This window comes from Hibiscus syriacus, unplaced genomic scaffold (genome assembly GCF_006381635.1).
Source record: "Hibiscus syriacus cultivar Baekdansim isolate YM2019G1 unplaced genomic scaffold, ASM638163v2 tig00117026_pilon, whole genome shotgun sequence".
NCBI lineage: Eukaryota > Viridiplantae > Streptophyta > Magnoliopsida > Malvales > Malvaceae > Hibiscus > Hibiscus syriacus.
In genome coordinates, this window is record NW_024063529.1 from 697,272 (window position 1) to 710,797 (window position 13,526).

The 13,526-nt window shown below is 33.5% G+C and overlaps 1 protein-coding gene and 2 pseudogenes across 1 annotated transcript; 1 reads left to right on the plus strand and 2 right to left on the minus strand.

Annotated features, from left to right (window-relative positions):
- Nucleotides 1–392: 392 nt before the first annotated feature.
- Nucleotides 393–1,726, minus strand: LOC120196033 (annotated as a pseudogene).
- A 1,800-nt stretch (nt 1,727–3,526) lies between these two features.
- On the plus strand, nt 3,527–8,321 carry LOC120196034 (G-type lectin S-receptor-like serine/threonine-protein kinase At4g27290). The gene is given in 8 exon segments (XM_039197934.1): nt 3,527–4,239; nt 4,241–4,299; nt 4,302–4,811; nt 6,245–6,402; nt 6,490–6,700; nt 7,426–7,663; nt 7,746–7,896; nt 8,019–8,321. Coding segments are annotated over 8 exon segments (2,343 nt in total).
- On the minus strand, nt 4,117–12,511 carry LOC120196063 (annotated as a pseudogene).
- Nucleotides 12,512–13,526: the final 1,015 nt, after the last annotated feature.

Sequence of the window (13,526 nt, forward strand, 5' to 3'; positions counted from 1 at the left end):
TCTCGATAAGGAAAATACTGCTAGCATTTATTTAATTGATATTACACTATTACGGTGGCATTGCAGATGCTCTAATGAAAAGCGGGGGCACTTCTACAAGAACATGGAAGAATTTTAAGTAGAACTCAAACAATAAAATTTCCCATGATATGTTAAATTGAAGCTCGATCAAAGCTAAACCATCTTGAATATGACCAGTCTATCCGAGAATATGTTTCAGTGAGCTCATGTTACAAGTCTCTAATATGAGCGACAAAGATGTCCTCTTCACCTTTATGGATAGTTTGCAATGCACGGCTAAGACAGTACAATGAACCAACCATTAAAATAATGTTTTCCACAGTAGCAGCATGGGCTGCTGCAAATTATTTAGCCTACTTTGTTATCTCTCTCTATCCACTCTTCTCAGCTGCTTTCGTTTACGGAAGGGTACCAAGAGCCCTATCCCATAACGTGATAGGTACCCCAAAGCCCTTGTTTTGAATCCTAGAGTGATGGTTCAAGTGATATTTCTGCAAAACCAAACATGTTCTAAATGGTTGTCCATAGTGAACGTAGTAGTGGGTAATATCGTGTATTACATAACCAATCAATCCACCTCTGAACATAACTGATCTTATCGATAGAGTGAATAAAATCCCACACAGGTTCCCAATCTGGTAAATAAAGATCGAAACAAAAATACCGGTAGAGACAATAATACAAACCCTAAAATTATATTATTTTGCATAAATCTAAGATGGTTAGATGAATAAAAATAAAAGATTGAGATTAACTTCTTGTTAGTTTTTTCTAATGACTATCTTCTCTTTTCCTTTTGTTAATGTTAATTGTCTATTCGCTCTCGTCAACGATCCTAAAAAGATGTAAAACTTAAACTCCAGGGTAAGTGAATCCTATCAATTTTAAGCCCATACCATTACAGCTAGTATAGCGGCTACTGCAGGTGGCCTCACAAGCCTTAGTCCATCGTTGGGGTGCTTGTGGTGGCAACCATGGATGAGATAGTGAAATGTGCTTCCCCTTTGCACAAAGTTGTCAATGAATTAGTACCAAAAATTAAACCGAATATATTCAAATAATAATCGACCGAAATTGAATCAAATTTAATAATGTTAAATCAAGCACTAAGATTAGAATTAATTTTCGACTTTATCGGCTTGTGTTAGTGTTGTAAGCACCAAGGGAAAGAACTAACCAATAACTCTTTGTGTCAAGGTAGAAAAAGAACTGGTGGAAACAGTACTCATGAAATGTCCACACAAAGGCCCCAACAACAGACAGTACGAATATTAGGGGAAGTGTGAGATCCATGGTGTAGGACATTTTGATGAAATAAAATGCAGCCGGCAGCCATATGACTGGCACTGCCCTCCACACAGTCCGAGTCATCATCTGATTCATGTCAAACAAGGGAAAGAAACATTAGCTCGTTTTTCAACATTCGAATCCGAATACACCCGAATCATCTGTTTCATGTACCTCGTTGAAGTTACTCTCGAAAAACCGAGGACTTCCGCCGGTCAGAATAGGGGTGTGAACCTAGTCCTGCAGGTAAGTTTCTCCAGGGGACCAACCTGCCATACATCCAAATCAGAGGTGAAGTCATTTTTTCCCCTTCATCCATAAGGCTCGAACTTAAAACTTAACCGGAATAACTGGAAACCGAAAGTTGTACAAAGTGTCTGGAATTATTCAGATCAACAGTGAACTCCTTTCCAGCCATCTTTTGCTACTGCAATAAACAAGCTAGGACTTGGCAAAGGCACACCAACCTAGAGAATGTGGGTTAAAATCTAAGCACAGAATTATGCTAAGTGAATACTGAAGGGGAAACACTAGTATTTTTCCATCTTATTTTTTTTAAGGGAAAATTATTAGAAGACCTGACTTACCAGTCATTTATGGACTCAATCAATAATATTTTTTCATCTTATTTTTTTAAGGTGGATCTTCACATCTTTCCTACATATAAATAAGGAGTGAACAGTTATTTAAAAATTATTTTAAAATTAATGAATGCGATTCACCTGAATCATGAATAACATGGCAAACTGGATCCATGAAATAATTTATCGTATTAAGGACATGATTAAGTTTTTCAATTAAACTTGCACATAGGGCTCAAATCTTGGGTACAAGTGTTTTAGATGAAACCAAATCGAAACTCGTTAAAAAAATAGGTCTAGCCAATCTATTTAAATTATACTTTTTATTAAAGATAATAAAATATTCAAAATATGATTTTTTATTATGATTTATATATCTTCTTCAATCAATTTAAATAAAATATATATTTTAAATTATTTAAATTATATTAAAATTAAATCGGATAAGTCACCTAATTTTTTAGTTTTTTTTTAAAAGGGGTAAAAAATAACTTTCAAAAATTCAAGAATCAAAATAGAAATTAAATTTTTTTATTAATGTGCTATGTCAACAATCTAATGAAGATTAACATTCGAATGATCAAAGATTATAACCTAAAAACATAACTGATAAAAATTAAACTTTGTCAAAACTAGTTTTGATAAAAATTAAACTTTGTCAAAACTAGTGATCAAAACGAAACAAATCAAAAACAAAATAGACCATCCGTGTAGTTTATCTTTATATTAACTTATATTTTTGTAGTTTTTAATGATGGTAAACTAAAATTTTACTATCTTTTAGGGCAAAATACAATTTTACAATTTCATTAACTTATATTTTTCAATTTTACTATTTTGGGAGCCAAGTCTCCATGGTGTCAACCGATTTTAATCTAACCATTTACTATTTACTATTTACTATTGTTTGGTGAAAGGGACCATTTTCTGGTCATCGTCAAATGCAACTGATTGTGAATTTTTTATAAAAAAATTATCCAGAAATATTAAAAAATTAAAACAAACAGTGACTACAGGAATTAAGTAATTTCTTAATTTCTTGTGACAAAATAAAATTGACTTTAATTTCTTTAAGAATATTGACTTGACCATAGTACTTTTACATGTTCCATCGTACATATTTAAATATAATAATTGTAATTATTTTTAAATAAAGGAAGGAATTCAATTGCATGATGTTAAAATCTCAAATTATATACCTTTCTACAACCTTTAGATCATAGTTATATCAATTGTCAAGATTAAAATATTATTATATAGAGAAGGAGAATACATTTATATAGAATAAATATTACCATAGTAATACTTTGATAATACAATTAAAATATTTTAAATTTTAAGGATTGATTTAAAACCCGAATCATAATTTGAGGATTACCCCACGAAATTAACCCGTTTTTAGCATACTAATGGAATAATTCGTAGCTGCCAAAATGGACTTACTAAGCAAATTTCCATATAAAAATTAGACTGGTTACTTAGCTAAGTTCTAGCCTAAAATTTCAATAATATATCACTTTAGGTCATTGTTGCTTACAAAATTAACCAATAAATTTTAGCCTATATGTTATAGCTGTGATGGACTCATTCTTTCATAGAAACTAATACTGATTGAGAAGCTTAACCAGGGATCATCAATGGCAGTTTTCAATCTACACTTTGTTGTGTTTTCTTTCTTTTGTCTGTCAATAACCTCCCTTGCAGTCGATACCCTTACTGTGAACCGATCGATCAAGTACAACGAGACCATAGTTTCGGCTAATGGGAGTTTCGAGTTGGGATTTTTCAGTCCTCAAAGTTCCGATAATCATTATGTCGGAATATGGTGCAAGGAGATACCTACCGGGACGGTGGTTTGGGTTGCCAATAGAAACAACCCTCTCAATGACACAAATGGAGAACTGTTTCTTGCAGAGCAAGGAAACCTAATCCTTTACAATGGTACCAGAGGAATTGTTTGGTCTATAAATTCATCGAGATCGATTTCAAGTTCGAGATCAGCTACCGATCTTGTTGCTCAACTTTTGGATACCGGAAATTTCGTCATCAAACGAAACGGAAACGGAAATGTTGAGGATTTTGTGTGGCAGAGTTTCGATTATCCAACTGATACTCTTTTACCAAGCATGAAGTTTGGGATAGACTTGGCTACAGGCATAAATCGGTACCTAACATCGTGGAAGAACACCAGTGATCCTTCGACCGGTGACTACACGGACGGGTTCGATTCAGATGGACTACCGGAGGTTTTCCTCAAGAAGGGTTCAGAGATTTTATTCCGGACCGGACATTGGAATGGTTTGGGGTTTAGTGGCCTATTGTATCTAAAGTCGAGCACTATTTACACATTGATTTTGTTTCAATGACGAGGAGATTTATTGCAAATATGAACTCATAAACAAGTCAGTTGTTATAGGAGTGTTTTAGCTCTAGATGGTGCCTTCCACCGGCTCATATGGGACGATCAAAACCTCAAATGGCGGCCGTATTTGAACGCGATGACAGATAATTGCGATATGTATGCGGTATGTGGTGCACATGGTAGTTGCAGCATCAACAATTCACCAACATGTAGGTGTTTGAAAGGATTTGTGCCCAAGTATCCCAATGAATGGGAAATAGCAAATTGGGCGCAAGGATGCGTCCGGAATGTCCCGTTGAGTTGCGAAGTCGGAGAGGATTTTATCGAGTATCCCAGAATCAAGCTGCCTGACTCCAGACACTCTTGGTTCAACCGGACCATGGATCTGAAACAATGCAGGGATCGATGCTTGGGGAACTGCACTTGCACTGCCTTCGCAAATTTTGATGTTAGGGATGGTGGAAGTGGGTGCATACTTTGGTTTGGTGATCTCATTGACATTAGGGAGTTTGAACAAAATGGACAGACTATTTACGTTAGGATGGCTGCCTCTGAAATAGGTATAGTAATTTTATTTACGTATCTAAAATATTTTTATTAAATAATATTCAAAATATTTCATCTTTTTCATTAAGTATCTAAAGTTAACACATAATGTTCGTTAAAAATAACTAGACAAAAGAGATAATACATTTTAAATACTTACTTTCAAAAAAAAAAAAAAAAAACTTTAGGTACTGCATAAAAAATATATTTTTAAGTATTTATTTTTTAAATATATCTTTTTTATTTTAAAATATTTTATTTTATATTAGTAACAGGAAAGGTTATTCAAAATATAAGCGAAAATAACACAAATCATTTACTACTATATCAATAACTAATTGACGTTTACTAATTATTATAATACATTTGTGTATCCATCTTATTTTAAAAAAAACATAATGAGGTGGCACCGTTGATTTGCAATGTTCATCAAACATAAATTAATACATTGGACTTCTGTTTTCAATTACGTACAAGTGAGTACTTTGGCCGTTTCGTAAGTAACTAAGAATTAGAATTGAATGATTAATTTCAAATTTTATGAGATTAAAAAATGTATTGAGTCAAAATATTTATAATTTTAATTACATCGTTTGATAAGTAAACCATCCTAATTTCATATTAGTTCTTAAACTACATCAGATTTTCATATTAGTACTTATACTATATCCGATTTCGTATTAGTGCTTGAACTATATCCGATTTCCATATGGCATGTGTGGCAAATGCTTTAAATTACGGTGGTTATGGCAGGGCCTTTGAGGGCGTCGAAAGAAAAGAAAAGGGTGAAGATCATTATCACTGTTTATGCGTTGGAGTATTTGTCATTGGCATTTGCTTCACCTTGCTTGCCATGCGGAAGAAAAAGGTAACTTCTCTAAACTATTAACACTTGCTTTTGGTGTCTTTCAGGGGAATATAAGGCATTATATATTCAAACATTCTTAACTATTTGTGAATGAACACTCATATCCTTACATGCACAGTGCTCGAACCTAGAATCTCAAAGGATAACAATAAATCTCTTAACTACTAGGTTCGTTTGGTTCATGTAAAATTAAATTCGATTCAAAAGATTAAGACCATAATTATTATAAACCATAACTATAATTATCATATTCTAAGACAAATTATGTAAATAAAATTATATAACCAGATTATAATAATATTCATAATATCGTCTATTAATATTATATGTGACGAAATCTATTTACAAATTACAATAATAATTATAATTGCATCATAGTTTTAATTTATAATCTTACTATTTATTAAGGGAATTCAATTAGTCTCTCTTTTTTTTTCTTTTGAATAGTTTAGGATAATTTTAAAATAATATTTATTTAGAAATTTTTAAATTAATTGACACCGTACATATACTCTACAAACGTAATTACTCGAACTCGGATCTTGCGGATAGAATAGCAATCAATCCCTTGCATAACAGTTAATTCGCAACATGATCCGGAGCAAGAAAACATCAACGAGAGAAGGAAATCAGATTTGGAGGTACCATTATTTGATTTCGATACAATATGCAGAGCCACAAGCAATTTCTCACCGCGAAATAAGCTTGGACAAGGTGGCTTTGGAGAAGTGTACAAGGTAAAACCCCACTCTCTTGAGGTTCGATAGATACAATCTGCAGTTTTGACCATTGCGTAATATACAATTTTACTCAATTTCTTTCAGGGAATATTGGAAAATGGACAGGAGATTGCTGTGAAGAGGCTTTCAAAGAAATCATGCCAAGGAATTGTGGAGTTCAAAAATGAAGTTTTATGCATCTCCAAACTTCAGCACCGCAACCTAGTGAAGCTTTTAGGGTGTTGCATTGAGCCGCATGAAAGAATAGTGGTCTATGAGTTCATGCCCAACAAAAGCTTGGACTCCTTCATATTTGGTTTGATTCGATTCATTTTTGTTCCGCTTTCACCAAATTATTATTGGATAAAGTACATCAGAGGTCACTAATCTATGCTCAGACGATCATCTTGGTCGTTGAACTTTTAAAAATTATAAAATGATCGTTAAATTTATCGAATTATTACAAAATAGTCATTGCGGTTTTATAATGATGGTAAAATCTCGATAAATTTAACGGCCATTTTATTACAACTTGATAAAACTTAGTGATCATTTTGTAACTTTTTAAAGTTCAATGACTAAAATGATTATTTTAGCATAGTTCAATGACCTTTTAGTGTATTTTACTCATGACATAATGCCAAAATTATCCCCAACATTTACCAGAATAGCCATTTTAGTCTCTATTTTTTTTGGAGCATTATGACCCCTAACATCTCGTTTTAGGGGAAAAGGTCACTGACATTTACTAAATAGTCACTTTGACCTTTATTCTTTTATTCTAGAGCATTTTGGCCACCCAACACTTCATTTCAGGATAGAAAAGTCCCTATTTTGGAACGTTAACCATTTGTTAATTAATGGTTTCCATCCATGGAGGGGTTTTTCTACCCAAAATGAAAAGTTGGTAGTAAAAAAAAAGAATAAGGGCCAAAATGACCGTTTTAGTAAATTTTGGAGGTTAATTTTGGTATTACGCTTTTACTCATTATTATTTTGAAATTGACTGAATGCAAGTAACATGGAAATATAATGTGGCAGATGAAAAGCAAAGCATATTGCTAGATTGGCCTACGAGGTTCCAAATCATCAATGGAATTGCTAGAGGTCTTCTTTATCTTCATCAAGATTCGAGACTTTGAATCATACACAGAGATTTAAAAGCCGGAAATGTACTACTCGATTACGAAATGAATCCAAAAATTTCTGATTTTGGTTTGGCTCGGAGTTTCGGAGGAGATGAGACCGAAGCCAACACACATAGAGTGGTTGGAACGTAGTAAGTATCGATAATAACTTCTCATGAACCATGTATATTATGAATGTGAAATTCGTTAAATCGAATCGATGATCTTCTGCAGTGGTTACATGTCTCCCGAGTACACGATCGATGGATTGTTTTCAATAAAATCCGATGTTTTCAGCTTCGGAGTGCTGGTGCTAGAGATAGTAACCGGAAGAAGGAACAGGGGATTCTCAGATCCAGACCGCAAGCGCAACCTTGTTGGGCATGTAAGTGTTCCATCAATACATGTCGGTCTAATTATTATCTTCATGCCTTTACTATGGTTAAACTTGAAATTTAGTCCATCCATTTTATTTTTTTTAAATGATCCTTTGACATTGGTCATCAGGCTTGGAGGCTTTTCAATGAAGGTAGGTCATTGATTGATGAAAGGACAAGGACATCGTGTGAAATATCCGAAGTGTTGAGATCGATACAAGTGGGCTTACTATGTGTACAACGTCGTCCGAAAGACCGGCCATGCATAGCGGCCATGGTTCTTATGCTGAGAAGCGAGATTTCTTCATTACTTCGGCCAAAAAAACCAGGCTATTTTGCAGGGGGAGATGTCTTCGATAAAGATGATCCTTTGTCAACCAATTTCCCCTTTCCTTCTAATTCATTGACCATAACATTACCAGGACCTAGATAGTAATTTTATGGAAAAAGGTATAAGACTAAACTCGGTTGATATTTCATGAAAAGTGTAATTCAGAGACACGTAAATGTAATTATTCTTGATTTTGTGGCTTGAAAAGACTCGATGAATACTTCATGAAAGTTGTGATCCAAATATACGTAAATGCAATCGTTTTGATTTTGTAGTTTAAAAAATATAATAATTTAGATATTACAATATATATATATATATATATATATATTCAAAGGTCAAATAAAAATTTAGAACGGTTTGTACAAATAATTAAACCTGAAAAATGAATTTAAACCAAAAAAGAAAGTACATATATAAACAATTCGGGTCAAACTTCGTGTAGAAATTTCTCAAACTTCGATTACCCAATAAATTTAATTAATATAATCCTGAAAATAATTATTCAATGACACTAAATTCAAATCTAAGTTACACGAACAATTTATCTCAATGGTTAGGCCTGTAAATGAACTGAACGTTCAGCGAACCGTTCATGAACCGTGCGGCGGGAAGTTCGTTTATGTGCGTTTATTTATTAAATGAACGAACATGAACAATATTTTTTGTTCGTTTAATTAAATGAACGAACATGAACATAGGTCTCGTTCGTTCATTTACGTTCGTGAACGTTCGGTTATGTTCGTTCGGTTTGTTCGTTTATGTTCGTTCGATTATGTTCGTTTATGTTCATTCATTATGTTTAACCCATCTTCTTAAATCAATTTTGGTGACCAATTTGTAAGTATCTTAAAAATATTAATTAATATGATATTCTGATGACCAACTCCATAATTAATCCAATTTATTTGGAGATTAATCCAATATGTTAACCTGTGAGGCACCTCGCACCTATTTTCATTTCCCCCTTTTTTTCCCAAACCCTAGTGTTCACTAGAGAGTGGAGACGATCGCTGAAAGCTTCAAAACAAGTTATATTATAGTGCAATATGAAGTTACATGTTTGTTTCATCTCTTTCTCTGTTTTTTATTTGGCTTAATAGTTGATATGTAAAGTTATTGCAGGTATCTTCACATCTAAAACTCAAGAAAACATCATACTTCTTTCTAGAAATAGATGGGAATATAAAGGTAACAATCGGAAGTATACGAGCATCAGTAAAGAGAAAAATATAAATTTACCAGAAAACAAAACAAAGGTTTCTATGCCATTTCTGAAAAGAGTGTAATAGGAGAAAATGATTGTTCATATGTAATCATGGACCACTAAGATAAATGTTATAGCGTTAAATTAAAGTTGTGTGAATCATTAATATCTTTAAAAGATCGATCGAAATATTGATATCTTCAAACATTTCATCACTGCTAATCAACTTTTACGCTATTTATCACTGTAGATTTGGTTGATTTGCATTGTCGACTATTTTTCATGAAAGAACAATGGAAGGTAGGGTCTCCAACGTTTATGTTCGTTTATGTTCGTGTTCATTTATGTTCGTGTTCGTTTATGTTCGTGTTCGTTTATGTTCGTTTATTTATTAAATGAACGAACATGAACAAATTATATTCCTTAAACGAACATGAACAAAAAAAATTTTGTTCGTTTAGTTCGTGTTCGTTTATGTTCGTCTATTTATTAAATGAACGAACATGAACATACCTCCGTTCGTGTGCGTTCGGTTCGTTTACAGGCCTATCAATGGTTAAACGAATTGTTGTTGTTTTTGAGGTCACGAGTTCAAGTACTAGCGATTGCAGTAGGGTGATTAAGATTTTATTATCAAATGGTTGAGAGTATTTAATGGTTAAACGAATTGTTGTTGTTTTTGAGGTCACGAGTTCAAGTACCAGCGATTGCAGTAGGATGATTAAGATTTTATTATCAAATGGTTGAGAGTATTTAAAACATATGCTACTTTATAATCATCTTAGCTTAATAAAAAAATATCTACAATTTTTTCAAGTGGTCTCACTAATAAACCTGACCTAAAGCCTAGGCCCGAGTACTAAACGATGACAGATCATATTAATGGCATTTAACATCATCAAACTATGATTAGATTATAGATTGGTCTCCAAACTTCAAAATATTTTAGTTGAATCCTCAAACAATTAATCTTGTTCCAATCAAGACCCATAGTCAACATAGTAATTTGTATGGCCATTATATTTCAACATAGATCTGACGTGCAGAGGCAAACCTAGGGTTGGCATGGAAATTATGAACTAGTCCCCTTGAATTTGATGAGATTATAAGTTGGTATATGGTAAAAATTATATTTCCTAGAATGATTAAAGTCAGATTTATTCCTGAAAATTGCAAACTTAGAAGATAATATTGTGATGAAATTTAATGTTAAAAAAAGGATAGTACCAAAATTAGCCCCTAATATTTGTCTTAATGGTTATTTTGGTTCTTATTCTTTTTTAGGGGCACTTTAGCCCCTAACATTTTAATTTTTGGTCAAAAATGACACGTGGTGAATGGAAACTATCAGTTAACTAATGTTTAATGCAGGTTGTTGATGTGACATTTTCACATATGCTTAATTGCTAATGTGTCATATGTTATAACACCTCAGCCCGATCTGATTGAAATCAATTGATAATGTTACAGAAGATCAAATTTGATATTGATAACTTTTAACCTAATTCAATTGTTGGATAATTAATTAATCAAGTTTTAATTGTTGAGAATGCAGACAACAAATGAACAATTGTATATTGAATACTAGAACTCTGCATTGAATATAAGATTGTTGTTTATACAACTTCACTTGACTAATATAACAACCTTAACTATTCAACTAACCATGCTAACATCCTAACAACCTTAACTGCTATAACAACTTCAAGAAGCTTCTAACTATTCAACTGATGATCCCATGCAATCTAAGCTTATACATGTTGCAGTACTAACAACATTGATATTGACTCATCATGCTAACATTCCCTCTACTTCTTATTCTTCTGACCTTGAACACACTATTACTAGTTATACTAGATTACAAGCAAGTACACAACAAGCTCTAGAAAAACTAATTACAACTAATTTCTAACATTCTCCCTACTTTCTCAACCTTCTTGACAAAAATATGAACACTTGAATCGAAAGTGTCGATGCCTCATTCCGTTCGATTTGAATCGAAAGTGCCGATGCTTCTTTCCGTTCGACTTGAATCGAAAGTGTCGATGCTTCATTCCGTTCACTTGAATCGAAAGTGTCGATGCTTCCTTTCGTTCTTCTTGTTCACCTTCATTTTTTTCTTCTTCATCCTCTTATACAAAGTTCCTTGACATATATTTTTTCCTCTTTTTTAAAGGACTATATTATCATACTTATTACAAATTCACCCAAGTAATTATATCCATTTTGCTTTACCAAATTGAAAAAATAGGTGATGTAGTAAACCACGAACTCCTTAGGACCACCACCGGTTTAACACGCCTGCTACGGCTCATCTAACTGGTCCTGCACATCCGAAGTCCAGAGAGTAAGATTATCCCTTAGCAGTTGCATTATGAGAGTGTTGTCCTTGTATGACTCTTCTCCCAGTGTGGCAAGCTCAGCAATGGTTTCCTCGAATGCCTGTTTAGCCATGCTACATGTTTTATCAGACTAATTGAGAATCTCATAGTAGAACTCCGAGAAATTTAGAGCTAGCCCCAATCTAATCGGGTGCATTGGTGCTAGACCCACCAGCACAATATCCTGAGCTGCCTTGTAAGACAACATAGTATCCTCAGCAGCAGCTTTCCTCTCATCACCAGCTTTAAACTCCACCAAATAACGATGATAATCTCCTTTCATCTTCAAATAGAAAACCTTAGACTCACTAGCAGTAGCAGAAGGGATCAGATTTGATACCAATAAAGTCAAGATACTAGCGCAAACATTCGACAACTCAGATTCAATCTTCGATCTATACTCATTGACGAGCACAACATGTTCCTCGTTCTTTCGACCTTCTTCTTTTTGCTCGATCGAAGAGACTATTCTCCACGTGGCACGTAGAGATCCGATCATGTTTTTGAAGGCAACGGAGAGAAGAATCCTTTCATCGACGATTAGTTTGCCGGATAGAGTTGAGCCGAGGACCAACTTTTGCATGAACTGAACCATCTCCTCGTAGCGCTCGGCTTGCTCAGATAGCTTGGCTAAGTACACGTATTGATCGTGACTCAGGTTATTGGGGACCGTCGTCGCCATTTGCAGGAATCAGTGACCTTTCGAGGGAAACAACATCAACGACGGCAGAAGCAGTCACGATAGAGCTAACAAACTCCATGCATCGAAAGAAAAACAAAGTCATGACCGTTTGACGAATGATACCATATTGAGAATGCAGAAAACAAATGAACAATACTTGTATATTGAATACTAGAACTCTGCATTTAATACAAGATTACTGTTGTTTATATACAACTTCACTATTGTAACAACCTTAAATATTCAACTAACCATGCTAACATCCTAACAACCTTAACTGCTATAACAACTTCAAGAAGCTTCTAACTATTCAACTGATGATCCCATGCAATCTAAGCTCATACACGCTGCAATATTAACAGCATTGATGCTGACTCATCATGCTAACATTCCCTCTAGTTCTTCTTCTTCTTCTGTTCTTCTGACCTTTAACACACTATTACTAGCTATACTAAAGTACACGCAGGTACACAACAAGCTCTAAAAAAGCTAATTACAACTAATTTCTAACAGTAATTAATGGACTGATTGTAATCACAATATTAATTATAACATCAGTGACCAAATTATACAAATCAACATACTTTGGGGTCGTCTCCAAATCATCATTAATCAATGACTAAATTGAACAATCTTAATCATTCAACATTGATAGTATTGATATTATTCATGTGATATCAATATTGCCTTAGAACAATATCAATACTAGATTAACAGTATTGATATTGAATTATTTTTTCAAATTACGAAACTCAAATTAGTATTGATACCTTAACTCAATATCAATATCGTACAAGTATGGTATTGATATTAATCAATGGTATTTATACCCTTTTAAGGTTATTGAATTTGAATCTCTAATGAGTATCGATACTCTAGCATTTGGTATTGAAATTAAAGTGATTACACGGTATGTATCATGTCATCCAAAATAATAATGTCTCATGTGCGATGTCATTAAGAGATGATATGATATGTGTTACGTCAATAATTAAATATATATAGAAATGTTATGTTAGTAACATGTATTGATATTA